The sequence below is a fragment of the Jaminaea rosea genome (genome assembly GCF_003144245.1).
Source record: "Jaminaea rosea strain MCA 5214 unplaced genomic scaffold BDZ90scaffold_1, whole genome shotgun sequence".
Taxonomy (NCBI): Eukaryota; Fungi; Basidiomycota; class Exobasidiomycetes; order Microstromatales; genus Jaminaea; species Jaminaea rosea.
Genome location: NW_020289975.1, coordinates 195,408 through 216,191, shown reverse-complemented (window position 1 = coordinate 216,191; position 20,784 = coordinate 195,408). Strand labels below are relative to the sequence as shown.

The window sequence follows — 20,784 nt, the reverse complement described above, 5'->3', positions numbered from 1 at the left end:
AAGTCTCACGTCTGAAGCTCTTTAGGGGCTGGTGCGAAACAAGCGATGTATTTCCAGATTCGTAAAGGAATGTAGAGAGCGGAAAATCGGGTCGGAGCAGAGATACAAGGATGTGCGAGAGTGATGCTGAGAGATGGGGAACGTGTAGAGAAAGGTAAAGCTGACGGGCATGTATTGTGAGGACGTGGTGCGTGAGAGTCCGTGATGATTCGTTGTTGCTGAGGGTGCGAGGTCCAGCGGATGGGCGCACTTACTCCCCTCCTTCCTCCAGAATCCTCGCAATCGTCTCCTTGATAAAGTCCTTCTTCTCGCCCAAGTCCACTGAAGGACCATACCTGGCCTGCAGCTGTTCACGGAGCGCCTTTCTCGATAGCGTATTCAGGTCTGCATTCGCGATCAGGGAGCGAAGGTCGCTGGCGATCTCTGCGTCCGAGGGTGGGCCGACGCGGGTGCGAGGAGCGACTCCAGCTGGTGTTCCAGCAGCGGAGCGACTCGGCGAAGGGGTGCTAGCGTCTATGAGGTTGCCGATGCTACCCATTGATTGGCGCGGCGTGGCGAAGGCGTTGTTGTTGCTGCCGCTTCCGCTGGCCATCATGGGCATCGAGCTGCTCGGGCTCATGAAGCCGCCTTGGGGTGCACCGTACATGGACGGCGTGCCGGTAAAGTAGCCTGGCTGTTGCTGCTGCTGCTGCTGAGGGAAGCCGTACATAGATGCGGCGGGCGTGCCGTACCCTGCTCCCGGCATGCCTCCGAGGGAGAAGGTGCTCTGCCTCGGATCTGCCCCTCCGAAGTAGCCGCTCTGTCCGCCGATACTGTTCGCGAAGCTCGTCGAGCGAGGCAGCATCGGCGTCTGCCCGTACAGGCTGGGCTCGTACTGAGACCCCGGCCCACTCCTGTTGCCGCCCATTCCGCTGCGGCTGTACATCGACGCAGCGTCGTACGATTTCTTGTGCTGCGCGGACATCAAGATCTCGCCAATGGAGCGGGCCGAGTTCTTCTCCCACAGGTCGTTCTCGTAGTCTTCCCACGTTCGGAGGGGAATCTCTGAGGGGTCGAACTTGCCTTCGTCATGGAGAAGGACACGCTGGCCCTTTTCACCGCGGACGACGCGCGTGTTACCCCAGGAGAAGTCATCCATGTGCCAGAAGGAGTAGAGGGGCAGGAAGAAGCTCCAAATAGGGATGCCGATGATGTAGATGATCATCCAGCCTACCATCTCGAACTTGCGGTTGAGAATGAAGATAAGCGCTTGCAGACCGTAGATTGCGGCGAGCATGATCAGCGAGGTGACGGGTACCGTCTGGTCGGTGGTGGAGACGAGGACGATGAGATAGACGATGTAAGCCACGGTGACGGGGGCAATGATCGTCGATAGCAAGTCGATGAAGACGATGAAGCGCATCGAGAAGAGGCAGAACCCGCACAGTCCGGGCGTCTTGATAAGCTCGACGAGGTTGTGGATTGTAGAGTTGATCCAGCGACGACGCTGCGAAAGGAGGACGCCCATGTCGTCGGGAGCGGACGTCTTGGCTTTGCCTGCGCGGACGAAGGTCGTCTTGTAGTCGCCAAAGTGCTTGAGGACGAGTGTGGTCAGGTAGCGATCCTCTCCGAGGGACAACAGGTTCTTGGTGTGGAGCGTGTCGACACGATTCTCGGAGTAGTCGTCCACGACGCGATTGGCGATGAAGAGAGGACGGTGCGTGTCGGGCGTCCTGAGCCTGAACATTGAGAAACAACCGGGCAAGCAGGTGACTGAGCCGAAGAGACTCTCGAAGGCCTTGACGAGGTAATGCGAAATGTAGTACTCGTAGACCTGGAGCATGGTCACGAAGCTCTGCTTGGCGTTGGAAAGGGCGGTCTCTCCACAGAGTCCGATGATCTTCTTGTCGTTGATGAAAGAGGAGACGAAATGGCCGAGACAGTACGGGTCCACCGTGGTATCAGCGTCCACCTGCAGCAGATACTCGTAGAAGCTGGGATTAACGCCAATGATATTCTTGATCTGGTGATAGATCTCCAGCTCCATGGGGTTCATCGCCGAGCCAAAGTGGACCTTGTTGAGGAAGTGCATCAGCACCAGCTGGGAGTCACGCTTGCCTCTGTTACCGGGGCGAGAACGCTCCGTTGGCTTGCCGACCTTTACAACAACGACATAAGGCACGACGTGCCCCGAGTACTCGTAGAGACCGCTGTACACTTTGGCCAGGTTGTGCTGCTTGCTTCCCTCGCCGATGGACTGGAAGCTTAGCGGCTCTGGGTCGAGATTAGGGTCTACCCCCAGGATGTCGAGCACGATGCGCGGGGTAGGACGATCATTGCCCGATCCAACGATCATGCCGTCGCAGATGATGAAGAGGAGTTTGCGCTTGTCGTCGTACTTGAGCGCAGCGAGCGAGTCAATGGTCTTGCGCATGGACTCTTCTCCCTCGGTGTAGCACGGCACCTGACAGATGACGAAGCGGTCATGGTCTTCCGGCTTGCGGATGCGGGAGAACTGCAGGGCTGCCAGGAACTTGAAGCCGATGATCGAGACCATGACGATGGACAGAGCGAGGAGAATGTACCTCGAGAACTGGCAGCGAGGGGAGTTGCGCCCGTCGGGCTTGCCGATGTAGAAGAGGTTGCGCAGGCACACGCGTTGGCGGTCGAGAACGTCGTTGCCGAGGGGCAGAGAGTCGAGTTGCTGCGTGATGTCCTTGCCCGGATTCTGGACAATGAGATCGATGATGGGCCCAGACATGAAGGCAGCATTCGTGTCGGCGGGCGCTTGCGTGCCCTCGGGAGCGGTGATGACGCCCTTGTTGCCTTGCTTGACGTAGTCGGTTACATCGTACACACCTCCACGATAGACGGCAACGGCGCGCCCGTCGTCGAGCAAATCCGAGATCGCGGAAGGGTCGTAGCCGATGAAGCCGACTCGGAAATTGCTCCTCATGAGCCACATCGACTGGTAGTACCAGTCAGGGCGAGCATCCTCAGTATGGAATGAGCGGAAGTCGTGGTACTGCGCATTGGCGTCTGTCGTGTTGCCGCCAGAGAGCTGCACCCATGGGCTGACGCTGCCGTCGACTCCGTTGCAGAGCGCGTTGACCTGGACAGGGAAGAGGGACGTCGAGTCCGTGCCTGCGTAAGCGTTGAGACGATCGGCGCTCACGACGGGGATGACGCTGCGATGCGTCTTGATGACGTTCGTGAGGTCAAATACCTCGCCTCGAATGGCAGTGAAAGCTTGATCGTCGCTCTTGTGATTCGCCAGCTCCGAGGGTGTGTATACGTACTCCTTCGGGCAGATGACGTTGCCCAGGACAGCGATGACAAAGACGGCGCAGCCGCAGATGAACCAAATCATGATGTTGATGGCGAGCTTCTCCCTCCAGGCCATGCGAATATCGGGGCGCTTCATCGAGCCAGCACGGGAGAGCATGAAGGAGGGGACCCAGAAGGTAAGCATCCATGTCCAGGCGACCCAGCGACGACGAGAGCCTGATTCGCCGACTTCTTCGGCCACCTCCCCATTGTTGCCTGCGCCAGAAAAGCCGCCCGCTTCTAGACCACCACTCTGCCTCTTCTCATCGATGCCGCGAGCGCCACTTCCGGCGAACATGTTGCGTGAGGGGGCATAGGCCTCAGAAGGGGCCACGGAGTCGTTGCGTTGATGCGTGAAGTTGAGATTGGGTGCTGCCCACTCGCTCATCATGCTCTTGTTGTCATCGCCCGTGAAGCCAGGCGTCTCAGCTCCACCGACGAGGGGCAGCGCTGAGCTCGACATCTCCTTGAAGGGGTCGCCGAGTCCAAAGAGTTGCTGCGGTGATTCGGGATCATTGGTATTGTCACCTGAGAGGGCACCAAAGGGCGAAAAGGGGTCGTTGGCGCCCTTTGCAGCCGCCTCGGCGTCAAGCTGAGCTTTGCGCTCGTTGGCAGCCTGCTCTTCAGGATCGACGGCGCGAAGCTCGTCTTCCAGCTCGCGGAAGGCTGTGTGCGAGAGGAAGATCTTCAGACGGCCACTGGCAGCCTCTGCGTCCGTCCAGCTCATGACCTCTTTGGCAGCGGCGAACTTCTGCTTGGCGTAGCCTCCCGTGGCCGCTTTCATGCTGACAGCATTGAGTGACGGATTGTCGGCGTACCGTTCGCAGAACTCCTCGTGCGTCATCGAGACGCTGTACTCGTTGACGAGCTTGCGAGCCATCTCGGTAAGGCAATAAGTCTTGATCTGCTGCTTGACGATACGCGCCTCGAATTGGTTGGGCATCTGATTGTCGTTGGGACGCAGACAGAGGATCGTCCAGGCTTTGGCCTCGTCCATCGTCTTGAAGAGCGTGTCAAGCGCACTGCGAAACTCGCCTGCCACTCCCGTGACTGCTGCCTTCTTGCCGTCGTGCTGCTCGTCATCCGAATCCTCATTGGCGGCAGCAGAAGACGTTGCGGCGCTGCGCTTCGTCCCCACGCGTTTGATACTGGTGGCGCGGTTGGGCCTGCGGGTTGAGGGTGCACGCATGGGCTTCGCTGACTGCTGAGCTGCAACGACAGTGTGGTCGTCCTTTGGATGCGCTTGCGTCTTGAGAGCGTCGCTCTTGAAGAGGCTGCGAACGAAGGGTACAGTCGACCCTGCAGACACGTCGGCAGAGCCATTGTTGAGCAGTGTGGCATCAGAGGGTCGTCTGTCGCCATTAGCGTCGGTGGAGCCACGCAGGAGCGACACAAAGTCGGGGCTAACGACATCTGAATTGCGGTCGAGCCACCCTTCGCTGCTGTACGAGACAGGACCATGGAAGTGGGTGACGGTGAACGATGCAAAGCCGCTGCGATCCGCCGCGCCGACCTTGAAATTGGGGTGGTTGCCCCATCGTTTGCCGAACGCCTCGACCATGGTATGGTCCGACTTCTTGGGCATTCTTCGCGCCTGGTCATCCATGATGTGGACGAGTCCTCCTGGCTGGTTGATGAAGAGTCGCACACAGTCTGCATTGTCAAAGAAGGGCACGTCAGGAGAAAGGTGCGAGATGCCCTCATCTGCGTATTCGTCGCGACGCTTCTCAAAGACGGAGGCTAGCATCCAGCGATGCAGTCGCTCGTTTGCAAAGTTGACGCAGAATTGATCGAGAGAGTTGCCGCCCTTTGCTGCGCTCTGTGGGCCAGGCAGGTCGAGGATGCCGATATACGTCTCGAAGGTGTCCTTGCAGAGCTTCTGATTCAGATGCTCGTTGAGCCAGGCAAAGAGAAGAGAGTAGAGCGTCTTTGCAAGCTCGTCTCGGTTGGCGGCAGCGCCATCTGCATCGAGGACGATGGTGCAGACCTCGCTGCGGATGAGCTTTGTCTTGAGGACAATGGACTCCTCGAGATCCTTGGGCGGTACACCGAGGAAGCCAGCAGCATTCTCGAGGACTTCTTGATTGCGGATCGAGACCGCATCCTGCGTACGGTGATGGTCTTGCGAGAAGTCGAGGTTGCCGAGATGGAGAATGGCAGCGAGGACCTGACAGATGGAAGCGACGTGACGCTGCGAGAGACCGATGTTTTTGAAGGCCTGCTTCATGCGCTGGAATCGAAGAGCGTCCTCTCGCACAGCCCCCTTGTGTCGCAACCCGCCTAGGTAGCGAAAGTCGGCGCCGTCTTGGATCTTGAGGTGCGTCTTCTCCTCCGCCGATGCTCCCGCGACGAGAGCATAGAAGGCGTGGAAGGTTTGGTCGCTACCTCCAGCGCCTGTGAGGCGGCTGCGCTCGAGGTAGTAGTCGAGCGTTTTTGATCCTACGAGCCTGCCTGCCTCGTTGAACTGCAGCTCCGAGTACTTGCCAAAGCGAGAGGCATTGGCATTCTCGAGGGTTGCGGCGTTGCCAAAGGACTCAAGCAGATAGTCGCCCGAGGGGATCTGTGATGCTAGCTTCCATCCCTTCTTGCCCGGTGCTGCAGCGCTAAGGTCGATGAGAATGCGGGTGGCCAGACGACGGAGCTCGCTCTTGCCCGAAGACGTCTCGCCTGCGAGAAGGACGATCTGGTCTTGCCCCGTTCTCTGCATGTAGAAGTAGGCGTCACAGGCCAGCTGGAAGACGTGAGGTGGTAACGGAGCTCCTCGAGCGGCGCGATTCGTCTCGCGGTACTGTTTAGTATACTCGCGGAGGGCATCGTCGCTATTGCGGTTACCGCTGGTGGCGAAGGGATTGACAGAGACGAGGACAGAGTCGGAGAGGGACGTGTAGGGGAGGCCAGCAAAGAAGCGGTCACGAAGAGTGGAGAAGATGGTGTCGACGCTGAGGGACGAGAGCGACGTCAGGTGCGTCAATTGCTCCGCTGGCATCGACGATGAGCCTGCCATGGCGGACGAAGATGTAGGGGTAGGACAATGACAGCGCAACCGGCGATTTCAAAGCGAGCGTCCGGTAACGCCTTGATCCTGTCGTCGAATCGTCAGATGGTGGCGTGCTGTGGTCGTGAGAGAAGTGGTAGTGAAGAGAAGAAGTGAAAGAGGGGGCGAAATGAAGATGCTGACGCTGATGCTGATGCTGGGCTTCGACCGGCTCGATGAAGAGCGGACAAGCAAATGGCGGTTGGGCCTCCCGTTGGAAGCCTTTGAAGCGAAGGCGAGGAGCAGACGGTGGTGCAAGGGGGTCCACCTTGGATGAGGCAGTCTACCGAAATGAGCAGTCGGCCACAGGAGCGATGCCAAAGAAGGGAGCTTTCGCAGAGACAACGGGAATGGAAAAGGTGAGTGATGAAAGGGGAAGAAAAGCGACCGCCTAGCAAGCTGGCAAGGACGAGCAACGCACTGCAATGATGAGCGAGCGACAGGCTGTGAAATTCACCGCGATTCAATGGACGCTCGATGTCCAACGGGGCGAAGGTTCGTGAGCGGGGCGCCCTAAAGGCCTGGCTGTGCCTCGGTGGCCCGCCGACTCAGACTCAGCAGTCAGGGTCCCGTCCCTCGCTGCCTCGCTCGCTCTTGTGAGCTGCAGCTGGGCGGCGACGCGGCTTCAAGTGTTGGACAACGAGAGCTGAGGCGGGCGGCAGGGGCGACGAGGAGCCCTCACGCGATGACGCCCCGCGGCTTGACTTGACTTTGCTTGCATCGACGCCTCCCTCGCAACTTCTTCCAAAGAAGGGAGTGGAGGCCAGCGGCGGCAACAGCAATACGCAAAGTAGCAGCGGTGGTCACGATCATGGCATCAGCAACAGCGTCCTCTTCACGACGCCCTGGTGGTGGCCCCACCGGTCTGCTGGACATGGCATCTGCAGGCCCCTCTGGTCTGCCCGCCATCACAGGCCCGACGGACCAGCTTCATCAGATCCAAAAGAAGCTGCAAGCCCTCGTCGCCTCAACCGGACAGCTACAGATGGAGCTTGCCATGACCCCAATACTCGACTGGCCTACGATTCTCAGTCGCTTCGGAACGCTCGTCTCTCAGACCTACTCCCTCTCCTCCTCCCTCACATCTGCCTCGTCCACCTTCCTCCCCGCTCAGCTGGACAATGTGCAGCGCACGCTCGAGGAAGAGGCACGGACGTCCAATTACTTCATGAGCGAGGAGGCGGCGCTTCGAGCCACGACCAGCGAGGGCGTCCCGCCCGTATCCTTCGCGGATGGGCGAAACACTCTACCTAGACTCTCGGCTGTTCCGACTACCACACTCGATGGCGACAAGACGGCCAGGCTGGGCGAGGCGTTGAGGACTAAGCTGGAGCCAGAGGTGCAAGTTGCGCACGATGAGGCAATTGCGGCGCTACGGAGCATCGACACCGAGCAAACTAGTCTGGGCAAGGATGCCAACATCTCTCACGCAGACCTCAATGCCATACTCAAGGCTGTTCGAGCACACGATGAGATTGCGGCGCGGGCGCTGAGGGCATGGTATCACGTGAGGTGGAGACCGGATGAAGACGATCAGACGTACGATTTTCGGATGCGATTGCCAGAGGGAGACACGGGTGAGCTTGATGACGATGACGAGGCGGATGGTGATATGGTTGACGTGGGCGACGTGGGCGAAGCAGACGAGGCGGGTGGCACGGCTGAGCAAGGTGGTAGGGAAGAGCGACCTTCGGAGGCAGGCGGGACAGGCGAGGGCGGCGAAGATGTAGAACAAGACGAGGACGATGACATGGAGGAGATCACCTAGCAAGGTACACATGTCTGGAAATCAAATCATTCGCTATGCAGCCTCGCGGTGGTTCTTCGCCTCGCCCGGGCCGATCGGTCTGCCGTCAGTCAAGGGCAGTGAGAGTACATCTCTGGGTAACGAGGAGATGCTCATCGTCCAAATATTAGCGCCCGACTCTCATCGTCCCAGATATGGCCGAACATACATAGAGTGGATATCCACGAGCCTTGACGCACACGTGTGCGGCCCAAGCTGAGTTCCTCGCTCGCTGCCACGGTGATGTCTTGGCATCGTCCTCGCCGCCGGCTGAGCGCGACCCATCCTCACGCCGCCCGCCGGATTCTACGCACCGCTGAACCCTGATGGATACCGTCGGCAGAAGATGAGAGGATTCCTTGCGTGAATGAATTGCTCTCTCATAAGGGTGTCACGGGAGATCGGGATGGCGGTTCAAGCGTTACACGTCCCACAAGGACTCGCTCTGCGCGTGCACTGATGCACATGGCGCCCTATTGTCAACTCGTCACACCAGGGTCGTCCAGAGGTGTCATTCTCGCAGCGCCTGAGACGCTTCGTGACGCCTGCGCCGTGAAATGGCCATCAGCAAGGCGGCGTCCTCGCCTCGCCTAGCCTGCCGATACATAGCATCGTAAGATGGCGTGTCTTAGGGGAGGCGGTAACGTGATCGAGGATCGGGGAGAGATAAGTCCAGTTTGCGTAAGATCGATCGAGCGAGGCGATGAGGGTCGATGCCGTCCCGTCATCCAGGTTCGAAGGGCGCAAATCATAAGTGGCGATAGTAGCCGTTCGCCAAACGATCGTGCTGAGCGAGCAGTCGACGGCTGCCAGCCACTCCGACACCGCGATCCACAACGATCGCGGTGTAGAGATGCTCATCATCACGGGGTCGCCAACTATAAGCCGAGGTAGGTCGTTCGCGGGGAACACGTTGCATGTCAAACACTCCAAATGTTCATCATCACGAGCGTGACCGGGCTTGGGGGTCATCCAAGTCGCTCTGACGGAGCAGCTTGAGGGCCGCGGTTTGTAGCCTCGTCACCCCGCGGACGATGATGTCGCGCGACTCACATCTTCCTGTCGCCATGGTGTGGCGCCGCTTGCAATTTGATCACTTTCATCTTCTAAGTGGTCGGAGGGAGCCAGCCACATCTTCCACCAACCCACCACTTGCCTGCGTATGAAGGCGGACGGGATGGCAGGCTAGGTCCGGCCAGCTTCAGCCGTACTTTCACGGCCAACACACTTTCCGTTGCATCGCACGCAAGCACCATCACGAATTTAGGCTGACTGCGCAAAGAGCCTGGGCACAACTTCGCTTCACTCTCAACGTTGCTCCGCGCTCAAAGAGGCGAGGTTAGAGGGGTCCTCGATCATCAGCGACGATCGGGCACGCCGCGGGCTCTGCTTATGGCTCGGGAAATGAGGCTGGTAACGACAGCGAGTATGTCTAGACGAGGTTGCGAAATCCAATGATCGCGACATGAGCCCGATCGGCCGGCGGACGATGCGGCTCAGGAAGGAAGGACAAGGATGCCGTTGGTCTTGGCTTTGGTCGGCTGGTAGACTTCGTGACGGTTATTGGCTCGCCTGAGCATGGTGATGTTGCCCGCTTGGACGGCGTGTGAGTGAGGGAGGATCCAGCCTTATCTGAGAGCTCATCGGGATTCGCATGCGTGGCTGCGAAACAGCACGTTCGCACATCGTACTCGCGCTCATTCAAAGCGCTGTCGTAGTGCGTTCGTGAGTGAGCCTCGCAGTCGAGTGCATCTGGCGAGCCAATTTCCCCGCCCGCGACGACGGACCGAGCGACGGAGCGAGTCGAGCGATGCATGTGTCTCTCTGTCTGTGCTCTCCAATAGGGCCTCTCAAGACTCTTCGTACGTCCTCATCATCTTCGTGAGCCAGAGCCAGAAGGTGGCGAAAGACACAGACGCTGCACGAGAGCAAGGCACCAAAGTCTAGGTGTGGCAAGGGACGGCTCAGAATCGCCCGTAGCAGCTTGACGAACGTGCGAGCTTTGGACGACCGGGCCGTGGCGAGCGTCCGCCCGTCCGAACTGCCTGCAAGGGCATCTTCTGCCTCTGGCTCGTTCTCGTGATCAAGTCGATGTCTGAGTGGCTCCCCGGCTGCAAGTGTGGCGCACTGTATCGTGAGACAGTAGTTGGTCAATCCGCTGCAGGTCTCGTTGAAGTCTGGATTCAGGAGGTAGCGACAAGGGCGCGATTTCACGAAGATTGGAAAGTCGAGTCCAGCGCCCGGCATGGGCGGAGGCCAGACTTAGACCTCCGACGACGACGAGCACGTTCCCCATCTATGAATGCTCGCATTCGCCGCCGCCGTCGAGGTTTGACCCAGTATTGGCCGCCGCTTCACTACCTACGGCACACCCACCGCCGGCAGTAGTGCGGCAGTACACTAGGATGGATCTTCCTGAGCAGCAGCGGTAGAGGACCGCCATTTTTCTTCGGCGGCAAAAGCTACTCCGTGTCAGACGGCTGGTGCGGCTGTATAAGACCTGGAAGATCCCGTTGTCGATGCCTGTGACTGCTCTTTCTTGTTTCCTCACCTACACCGAACCACCTTCCTCTCCTTTCCTCTCCCCGTCGCTGCCTAGTCGCAACAAGCAACAGCAGCAACAATGGTCTTCAACGGTGCCTCCCTGGACGCCTACCAGGCATCGGGCGCTAGCCCGCTTGCCATGCTTGAGAAGAAGCAGAGGACTTTCCTCGGCATCTCATGGGGCGAGATCAAGCTCCTCGCCATCGCTGGTGTAGGCTGTGAGTTTGCGAGCTAGTACAACAACTCCTCGCCTACGAAGACGCGTTGGTCTGACCACCTTCTTGCTCCGTTCTGCCCTCAGTCTTCATGGACGCCTATGACCTCTTCATCATCAACATGATTTACGCAATTCTCCTTCGTGCCTACGTGAGTCTCCTGCTCAGAGTCGCTCGGCGATGTAGCGAACGTTGCTTCGCCGAGAGACGCGGTAGCAATGCGGAGCGGGCACTGACAACCGTACGCCCATTTCCGCTCCCGCCCCCGCATTTGCCCTTTGCCCTTGGATTCCACCGTTACGCGCCCACGCACCGCAGTACCCTTCGACCGCCAAGAACATCGACTGGGGTCTCGACGGTGGTGTGCTCAAGGCGTCAGCCAACATCGGTAACATTATCGGCCAGATCATGTTCGGCTTCCTCGGTGACTCTCTGGGTCGCTCGGCCGTCTACGGCAAGGAGCTTGTCATCGTCATCGTCTCTGTGATTCTCATCATCTCAGCTCCGGACTACCTTGGCGGCCACGGCATTACCGTCTGGATGACGGCTTTCCGTATCCTCATGGGCATCGGTATCGGCGGTGACTACCCGATGTCGGCTGCCGTCGTCTCGGACCGTGCTCACCTCAAGAAGCGCGGTGCCATGCTTGCCTGGATCTTCAGCAACCAGGGTTGGGGTAACCTCGCTGGTGGTCTCCTCGCCGTCATCGTCATTGCCGGCTACAGGGACTACGTTGACGCCGGCCAGCTCCACAAGCTCTCTGGCGCCTGGCGTATTCTCCAGGGTCTCTCCCTCATCCCTGCGTTCATCGCCCTCTACTTCCGTCTCACTCTCGTTGAGTCTACTCGCTTCACTCAGGCACGTGCCATCCAGGACGACCCCGAGCTCCTCAACAAGGCCTCGGCCAAGGGTGTCATCGTCGGCGAGATCGACTCCGAGGAGGAGCTTGCCCTCGAGAAGGCTGGCGGTGACGTCGCCCCCATGACCAACCACACTCAGGATGTTGCCATTGGGTTCGGAACCATTGGTCAGAAGGCGCACAACGACTTCTTCCAGTACTTCTCCGAGTGGCGCCACCTCAAGACGCTCATTGGCTGCTCCCTCTGCTGGTTCCTGGTCGACATTACCTTCTACGGTATCAACCTGAACCAGTCCTTCATTCTCTCGGCCATCAACTTCACTACCGGCTCCACCTGGGGCAAGCTCATGAAGACGGCGACCGGTAACCTGATCATCACCGTCGCCGGTTTCCTGCCCGGTTACTTCTTCACCGTAGCCCTCATCGAGCCCATGGGACGCAAGCCCATCCAGATCCTTGGTTTCGCCATGAACATGCTGTTCCTTGGCATCCTCGGTGGCAAGTTCGACACGCTGCGACACCAGACTGGCCCCTTCTTTGCCGTCTTCGTCTTCCTGCAGCTCTTCTTCAACTTCGGTGCCAACGCCACTACATTCATTATTCCCGCCGAGGTCTTCCCTACGCGTGTGCGTGCTGGAGCTCACGGCCTCTGCGCTGCGACGGGTAAGGTGGGTGCCATCATCTCGTCGTTGGGCTTCTCTGCCCTCGCCAACCAGGTCGGACAAGAGATTGTCTTCTGGATCTTCTTCGCCGTCTCTGGCGCTGGTCTCATCATTACCGTTCTCTTGGTTCCCGAGACCAAGAACTACGACGCCGACGAGGTCGACCGTCAAGAGCTCGCTGCCAAGGCCGGCATCCAGCCTGGTGCGCACGAGCCCCAGAACCCAGTCAACATCGCCCACGAGATCAACGACACCGCTGCGCCCAGCAAGTCGTCGTAGAAGGACGTGTCCCGACTCTCCTGACTCTCTTTGCATCATGCATTCTCTGTTCTATCCTGGTTTACCCCATCGTCTCTCCCTTCTCTCCTGTGTTAGAAGTATTCCCCGCCCAGCTCGTGGCGTCACGGCTGGGCGACAAAATCGGGCGGTGTGGGCTCAGAGCTCGCCCGCAGTCCATCCATATTCCGAATATGCTTTGCAATTCTGAATCGTCACTTTGATCATCCTTACCACATCGTCGAGCCTGAAGTCAGCGAGAGCGCGAGAGCGAGACCAGTAGTCGATTTGACTCCACGTGGAGGCCGCTGCCGCTGCTGCTCTGGCCCGTCCGTGCACCTGCTCGCTCGCTCGCTCGCTCGCTCGAAGCTCCGTTGCAGCTTTGATTCCCACACTACTATCATCGAGTGATCCTGAAGCCGTCTCGAGCTGCCACAGTAGCGGTAAACGAAAGCGCAGATCGTCACTTTCTGGCCTCAAGTCAGTACAATGGCTCCTCAATTACGGCCAAATGCCGCCGCCGCCGCCGCTCAGGAGCACGACGAGACACAGTCCACGACGTCGTTGACGTCGTCTTCCTCTGCGGCCTCAACAATAGTGCCGGGAGCGCAAGGCACTGCGGCGACATCCTCATCCACAGCGGCATCAGACAAGCCTCGACAACCAGATCCTTCGCGCCCAGGTCGGACAGTTGCGCACAAGAACGCGAATCGTGCCTTCCTCGTCCACTCGCAATGGAAGGAGCTCCGCAAGGACCATGAGGATGTACCCCTCTCCCTCTCCCCTTTGAGGACACTGATCAAGTGGATCCTCCTCGCTGTCCTTGCCGCCCTCGCTTTGGGTCAATTCATTACAGGAGACGTATTGTACGGCTATGATGGACGATGGCGCTACCCTTCTCGATGGATCCCGCCAAAGCAGCGAACTTTTACACCTGCAGAGCTGGCACTGTACAATGGTCGGGACCCTTCGCGGCCGATTTATTTGAGCATCTTGGGTAATGTGTACGATGTCACCAGGGGAGGATCGACGTACAAGCCTGGGGGGAGTTACTGGTTCTTCGCCGGCAAGGATGCGAGTAGGGCGTATGTGACAGGGTGCTTCAAGACGCATTTGACGCATGATTTGAGGGGGCTGGGGGAGGAGGATTTGCAGGTGAGAGCTACGAATTGGAGGAAGCAAGGTCGAAAGCTTGCTTGCACTGATCGCTGATGTTGCCTCCTACCACCTCATCGTCACGCCACGCCAGCAAATCGATGCGTGGAATACCTTCTTCGCTGAGAATCCGCGATACCAAAAGGTCGGGACATTGCAGCTGCCTCTTATTGATCCCAAGACCTCCCCGCCGGAGCCTTGTGATTGAGAGGGCGAGTCGCAAGAGCACGGACACTCGACGACTTGATATGTGACACGGCCTGTCGACCATCAGGCTGCCTTGAAATGCATCATGCCAATGGGTCTGATCTCACTGCGAGTCATTGCCGGACGCAGACGCTGCGTGTGAATGTAGACTAATGACATGGAACGTGCGCGACGAAGATACAAGAAAGAGTTGAGAGAAAGGGAGTATGGCCTCTCCCTCCGGACTATCTCCTCCGGACCAGATCCAAGGGTCCCTTCGCTTGCCCCGGTCCTCCCGACCGGCACTGAATGATGATGTCGATGGTAATGTGTGAGCACCTCACAAGATCTTTTCCTACTCCTCTCGCCCAGTCCTTTGTAGCTTCGCCCCATCGCCTCTGCCCGCCTCCGCCTTATCTCCACAGAGGGTAGACTCCGCGTCGTGCTTTGCCCGCTCTACGAGCTCCCATTGACCTTACTCCTCAATGTTCCCAAGAATTGCGAGTAGCTGGGGCTAGCTTCGAACCTATCCTCCACTAACAAGCTCAGCGCCCACAACCTGAGGCTAGGCTCCCCATCCTCCTTCACTACGTACACAGTAGGCTTGTACGGTCCTCTCCTCATCGTAGCAACCGCGTCCACCAGGGCTCTCACGCGTTTATTCATCGAGTTCTCCAGCACGGGCAGGGTAGTCTTGCCACCGCGCAGGGCCGAGTATGAAGGCGAATCGAAGACGTCCAGCGTCAGCTGGGGTACAGCATCGCGGCCGACCCAAAGGAAGACGTGCTGTCCATCCTCCAGGAGGTAGAGGCCGTGGCGCTCCAGACGCTCAGAGGTCAGGTTGAGCTTCGGAGGGAAGACGGTGCGACGGATCATCGCCGGCGCAGAAGCGGACTCGCCGTCCTTCTCGTCTCCCTCAGGCTTTGCTGCAGGGGCCGCAGGTGGTCCAGGGATCTCTTCTACCGTCCCCGCGTTGGCCGGCATGTTATGCAAACAGTAGAAGTTGGGATGGAGGTATGGCATCAGGAGCTGAGCGGGCATGGTGGTGAGCAGCGCTTGCGCGTAGGCCCTGAGATCTGGAGGGATCTGAGAACTTTGCCTGATGCCGACATGCTTGAGAAGTGAGAGGATCAGGAGCGGCAGAAGTGCCATATTGCTCGCGACGTTGAGCTGAGCGGAGGCACCCTGCCCGGCGGAAGTCATCGTGTTTTTGTATGTGGTGAGAATGTCCACCAGTTTGTTTGTCAAGGCATCACGCGCATCCTCCAGTCGGGCATGGATAGAGCGCTCGACGGCTTTGTTGGCGAGGAGGGCCACGATGGCCACCTGGTCCGCGCTCGCGTAGATCTCGGACATGTTTGTCGTGGTGGGCAGGGCCAAGTTGCAAACACGAATGCGCCTCTCGCCCGTGCTGGTACTGTGCAGGACGACGGACTGGAAGACGACGAATGGCGCCGCGATGGGCTCCTCGATCTCGCACTCGATTGCGTAGCTCTGGTCGAGCGGAACGGCCGGCAGAGCGAGCAGGTCCGTGGAACGCACAAAGAAGTTGCCGTGGAATCCAATAGCCCTGATCCCCTTTGTGGCACGCAAGCGGAGCACGGCCTCGTAGCTGATGGGGGAGGAGAGGACATGACCCAGCTCGTGGGAGAATTTGACCGCGTCCTCAGCTCTAGCGGCATGGAAGGCAGGGTAGAAGTACGTTTGACCACCAGTGTATCGCGGCAGGCAGGAGAGGGTGGCGACATCCGTGTATGCGGTGCTGAAGAGGAACATGTCCACCGAGACTTGGCTGCGGGAGCAGTCGATAGGGAAAGTCTTGTAGAAGGTGGAAGCAGCGCTCAGGAGGGTGCTCTCCTTTGCTGTTCCCAGCAGCTTGGCATCATCTCGTCGCTTCAGGGCTCCAGGACCGACACTGGGCATTGTAGCCGTAAGGGTGAGAATCTTGCCGCCGATGGTCGAGATGAGCTTGTATGCCGCTTGCAGCCCTGCGCCGAGAGCGGAGCCTGCGACTGTATTGTCCTTGAACATGTCGCCGAAGCGGTTGAGGAGCGCCTCGATGCCCGTGCGGTTCTCGCTCAAGTTGACGAGGATGTCATTTGGCTTCGGGAGGAAGACATCGTCGAGGTCGCTGACGACGAGCATTTCTGCCTCAGATGCACCGGGGGGAAGGCAGAAGAAATGCAGACTTGTGTCCACACCAATGATGGCAACCTTGGTGCGGTCGGTGGCATTCGGAAGCCTAGGCAGGGTCTCGAGGATGGTCCTGGCTGCCGTCGCCACCATGCCGCTCTGAATCGCCTGATGGCTGACGTCGATGAGGAAGACGTAGACGGGTGGCTGCGGCGGGCGGACCATATATTCGCGAGGGGCAATGAATTCGACGACGGCGTGGTTTAGCTCAGCTCTCTTCCAGCGGTCTGCAGGTTGGTTCGTCTCCTGATCCCAGTCGAAGAGTTGAGGGACCTCATTAGTGATGTTGCACATGCAGCCTGAAGCGGCGAGGGGCCAAGAAAGGAGGAGGTGAGCATCGGCGACCCGTGAGACATGAGTTGTGAGCCTCGTACTTACACTTCCATCGCTGTCCGCCCTCGATGAATTGGACGTAAGGGTTGATGTAGGTCCTGCACCGCCTGCATCGAGCAATGACCGAGTCCGTTACAACGGGTACGGGCTCATCGCCGTCTTCCGGGCGCACACTGCGGTAGGGGGAGAGAACGATACCAAAGGGCAGCTTCGACTTGCTGAGCAGCGAGGCTGTCGAGGGGACTGCATTGAGGGTACAGCGCTGATACGAGGGGTCTGCATTGGCTTTTGGGTGGTTGGTGATGCACGCATTGGCTGGCAACTTGATATCCGGAGGAGGTCGCTCGATGTCGTTGACATTTGGCTGCATTCCAGAGAGGTTGACCGTGTAGAGTGAGTTCTGCGCGAGTAACGGTAGAGGTGTGTCAGCTCCTGCAGTATGACTGCTACTTGCTACCTTCGCCCCCCACACTTACCCCTCTCTGCTGCCCCGACACTCCCATGTTGGAAAATTGATTCGCCAACCCTGCCATGCCAGCTCCTCCTGGTGCGCCGGGGTATCCACCTTGGCCGCCCATTGGCTGACCGTTCTGCGCTTGTTGGTGCTGCGGCTGCTGCATTCCACCATAGGGGTGAGAAGCAGCGGGCGCTGCCTCTGGTACCCCGGGCGTAAAGTACTGAGGCTGCTCCTGGACGGGCGCCATAGCAGGCGAAGGAGCGAATCCACCTGCTGCTGCCTGCGCTCCAGCATCGAATCCCCCACTGTAGCTGACACTGTTAGCGGCCATATGGGCAGTCGGATAGGCTCTCCTACGAGAGCCCTGAATGCCCGAGGGAGGCGGTGAGGTAGCCCCCTCATGGCCAGGGGTGCCTCCGCCTGGTGCGCCCGACATGGAAGGAGGTGGCCTCATGCCTGGCGGTCCCTGCATGGGCGGCATCGACATCCTCGCTGCTCCCTGGTTGTGGGTAGGCCTTTGCCCTGGCGAGAGGGCGGTGTTGGGGGGCTGCCAACTGGAGCGACCAGTCGATTGCTCTACGTAGAGGTTTCGGCCGGCCTGTTGATCCCACTGGGCGATCCACCCGGGCGGCAGAACGGGAGTCTGCGACATGGCGGGCGGGCGAGTGTGAAGATGAGGAGGCGCTTGTTTGGCAGTGCAAAAGGTAGGATCAACGGGGCGAGGATGATGCTGAGTAGTGCGACGCTCGCCCTTGTCCTGCTCGCGACGAGGAAGGGTAGTGAGGTGAGGAGGTTAAGTGCGAAGGAAGGTCGACCGTCGTCGTCGCCGTCGTGCGTGTCACTCTGCTTTGGCCTGCGCCGTGCGTGCGTGTCGACCTGGAGAGAGCGGGCGCACAGGTGTCTCGCGAGTCGCCCGCCCACGAAACGCCCGCTCACACCAGTTGCTGGCTGCTGCCACGACTCCAGTCCGCCCTCGGTCATATGCCGCCTGCGCACCTTTCTATGCCAGCCAATCAGTGGTAAGACGCAGCCAAGGTAGCAGATAGCTAGGGAAAGCCTCGGGACGCGATCTACGCTTGTACAAACACGATTCACTTTTGAGCTTGCCAGATGGGATTGAGCAAGCGCCAATCGGCGGGCAGAGAGAGCCAAGGATGTGCCACACGTGAGACCATCTCGTTGTTACGCTGCCGTTGACAGAGCACTATCGGGGTCATCGTTTGAGGGTCAGTCGATCACAGCTGGAGGCTTTGACTCCACTCTTCTTGCGTTCTGCGCCACCTCAATCTGGCTCGATATGAGCAGTTGCGAATGTCCCGCGCCACGGTATCTCCTCACGCCCAACAGCTGTTCGGCTCAAGCTCCTTCTGCTGGGGAAAGTGGCAAGGCTGAGCAGATCAGCATCGAGGCCTCTTTCTTGTGTTAATCCAGTGGGGGACCGTAGAGCGCAAAGCAAAGTCAGAGCTCCACGATGTGATTTGCCTGGCCGACCGACTGCTTCTCGCCTTCCCTTTCCTTGCCCGTCAGTGGAGCCGGTGGAAGTGAGGTTTAAGAGGACTCAAGAACACATTGTCCGATTTCAAAGCGCCGTTGAGCACCTGCTTCGTCTCATAATCGATCGGGCTGCTAGCCCACCATCTAGCTGTCTCACCTCCGCACCTGCGAGACAGGCCGCCTTCATCGCAATTGCGATGGATCTGCTTCACCAAAGGTCCGCCATGGAAGACGCCATCACCCGATGCCCTTCTTTATTCGATCAGCTGTGCTCTTCTTCGTCATCATCGCCATTCTCGGTAGCGCGCCGGTGAAGGTAGGCTCTAGACGGCGTTGTGTGGCCAGCTTGGCTGGCCGCTTCAGAGCGAAGACTTCGACTCGGTTCTTCCTGCCCACACCAAGCCACGCCTTGCCCGTCTCCCTGCACGCACGCACGCACGCACGGGCGCCGCTCTGAGGCCCAATCCCGCCGCCCTGCCGCTTGGCCCCAACGCTGTCTGTGAATCAACTTCTTCCTTTCTTTCCTGTCCTCACCACCACCAATACTACCCACCACCACCACCACTCCGTTTCTCACACAAACACACAACATGGCTATTACCAAGGTTGTCGCTCGTCAGATCTTCGACTCGCGTGGTAACCCCACCGTCGAGGTCGACCTTACCACTGACAAGGTGAGCTGCGAGCGAGCTTTTCCGGAAGACCCTAATCTCTGAGCGCCCCTATTGACTGACACCAACTTTTTCCGCCATTCGCGTGCACCAGGGTACCTTCCGTGGAGTATCCCCCTCGGGCGCTTCCACTGGCAAGTGGGAGGCCTGCGAGCTCCGTGACGGTGACAAGGCCAACTACCTTGGCAAGGGTGAGTGCGCGAGTCATGTAGCTCATCAACTATCAGAGCCATTACTCACCTTTTGACCTCGTCTTCTTCGCTATGCGCGCCAGGCGTCACCAAGGCCGTCTCCAACGTCAACGACATCATCGCTCCCGAGATCATCAAGGCTGGCATCGACGTTACCGACCAGAAGGCCATTGATGACTTCCTCCTCAAGCTCGACGGCACCTCCAACAAGACGAAGCTCGGCGCCAACGCGATCCTTGCCGTCTCCATTGCCGCCGCTTACGCCGGTGCTGCCGCCAAGGGCAAGCCCCTCTACGCCCACATCGCCGACCTTGCCGGCGTCAAGGCCCCCTACATCCTTCCTGCCCCCGCCATGAACGTCATCAACGGTGGCTCGCACGCCGGCAACAAGCTCGCCTTCCAGGAGTTCATGATCGTCCCTACTGGTGCTCAGACTTTCACTGAGGCCATGAAGGTGGGCTCTGAGGTCTACCACACCCTCAAGAGCGTCATCAAGAGCAAGTACGGCATCGACTCGACCAACGTCGGTGACGAGGGAGGATTCGCACCCCCCTTCGAGTCCTCGGACGAGGCCCTCGAGGTCCTCACCGAGGCTATCAACAAGGCCGGCTACGAGGGCAAGGTCCACATCTCGCTCGACGTTGCCTCGTCTGAGTTCTACAAGGACGGCAAGTACGACCTTGACTTCAAGAACCCCAAGAGCGACCCCAGCAAGTGTGAGTAGCGCCGACGCCGACGGAGCCCCACTCCACAGCTGACCATCCTCTGTCTTCTCGCCCACATTTACAGGGATCACCGGCTCGCAGCTCGCCGAGATCTACCTTGGCTACATCAAGAAGTACCCCATCAGCTCCATCGAGGACGCCTTCGACCAGGACGACTGGGAGGCCTGGTCCGAGCTTCGTGCCAAGGCTGGCATCACCATCATCGGTGACGACCTGACGGTCACCAACCCCCTGCGTATCAAGACCGCCATTGAGAAGAAGTCGTGCAACGGTCTCCTCCTCAAGATCAACCAGATCGGCACCATCAGCGAGTCGATCCAGGCCGCTCAGCTCTCTCAGTCGGACAACTGGGCTGTCATGGTCTCGCACCGCTCTGGTGAGACCGAGGACGTTACGATTGCCGACATCGCCGTTGGTCTCGGTGTTGGTATCATCAAGACCGGTGCCCCCTGCCGATCTGAGCGTGTCGCCAAGTACAATCAGCTCCTCCGTATCGAGGGCATGGAGCCCAAGGCTACCTACGCTGGTCTCGGTGGCTTCACCCGCGGCGACGAGGCCCCCGCTGTTCTCAAGCAGAAGAGCGCGTAAGCAAACTGGTCCTGAACACATCTTAGCTGTTTGAAGAGAGAGACAAAATAGACGAGGGATGATGGAGCCAGGTTTTAGGCTAGCATGACGACGATGGGCGCTTTGCAGT

At 59.0% G+C, this 20,784-nt stretch overlaps 6 protein-coding genes across 6 annotated transcripts; 4 read left to right on the top strand and 2 right to left on the bottom strand.

Moving 5' to 3' along the window:
- Positions 1-21: 21 nt before the first annotated feature.
- Positions 22-6,768, bottom strand: BDZ90DRAFT_229009 (putative chitin synthase 8). The gene has a single exon (XM_025504881.1). It carries the CDS (start codon positions 6,308-6,310, stop codon positions 251-253), a length of 6,060 nt encoding a protein of 2,019 aa, XP_025364577.1. The 5' UTR covers positions 6,311-6,768; the 3' UTR covers positions 22-250.
- A 226-nt stretch (positions 6,769-6,994) lies between these two features.
- Positions 6,995-8,254, top strand: BDZ90DRAFT_229008 (hypothetical protein). The gene has a single exon (XM_025504880.1). It carries the CDS (start codon positions 7,152-7,154, stop codon positions 8,106-8,108), a length of 957 nt encoding a protein of 318 aa, XP_025364576.1. The 5' UTR covers positions 6,995-7,151; the 3' UTR covers positions 8,109-8,254.
- Positions 8,255-10,448: 2,194 nt separating this feature from the next.
- BDZ90DRAFT_229007 (putative PHO84-inorganic phosphate permease) lies at positions 10,449-12,912 on the top strand. The gene is made up of 3 exons (XM_025504879.1): positions 10,449-10,888; positions 10,972-11,036; positions 11,204-12,912. Exons 1-3 carry the CDS (start codon positions 10,750-10,752, stop codon positions 12,683-12,685), a joined length of 1,686 nt encoding a protein of 561 aa, XP_025364575.1. The 5' UTR covers positions 10,449-10,749; the 3' UTR covers positions 12,686-12,912.
- A 565-nt stretch (positions 12,913-13,477) lies between these two features.
- BDZ90DRAFT_205652 (cytochrome b5) lies at positions 13,478-14,039 on the top strand (the record flags this gene model as incomplete). The annotated part of the gene is made up of 2 exons (XM_025503946.1): positions 13,478-13,837; positions 13,932-14,039. Coding segments are annotated over 2 exons (468 nt in total), but the record flags the coding sequence as incomplete, so codon positions are not given.
- An 86-nt stretch (positions 14,040-14,125) lies between these two features.
- Positions 14,126-17,805, bottom strand: BDZ90DRAFT_229006 (putative SEC24-COPII coated vesicle component). Its single transcript, XM_025504878.1, has 3 exons — positions 17,026-17,805; positions 16,595-16,949; positions 14,126-16,515 (listed from the first exon to the last, which is right to left on the bottom strand). Exons 1-3 carry the CDS (start codon positions 17,656-17,658, stop codon positions 14,480-14,482), a joined length of 3,024 nt encoding a protein of 1,007 aa, XP_025364573.1. The 5' UTR covers positions 17,659-17,805; the 3' UTR covers positions 14,126-14,479.
- Positions 17,806-19,050: 1,245 nt separating this feature from the next.
- BDZ90DRAFT_229005 (enolase) lies at positions 19,051-20,764 on the top strand. Its single transcript, XM_025504877.1, has 4 exons — positions 19,051-19,174; positions 19,266-19,362; positions 19,446-20,078; positions 20,152-20,764. Exons 1-4 carry the CDS (start codon positions 19,091-19,093, stop codon positions 20,673-20,675), a joined length of 1,338 nt encoding a protein of 445 aa, XP_025364572.1. The 5' UTR covers positions 19,051-19,090; the 3' UTR covers positions 20,676-20,764.
- The last annotated feature ends 20 nt before the right edge of the window (positions 20,765-20,784 follow it).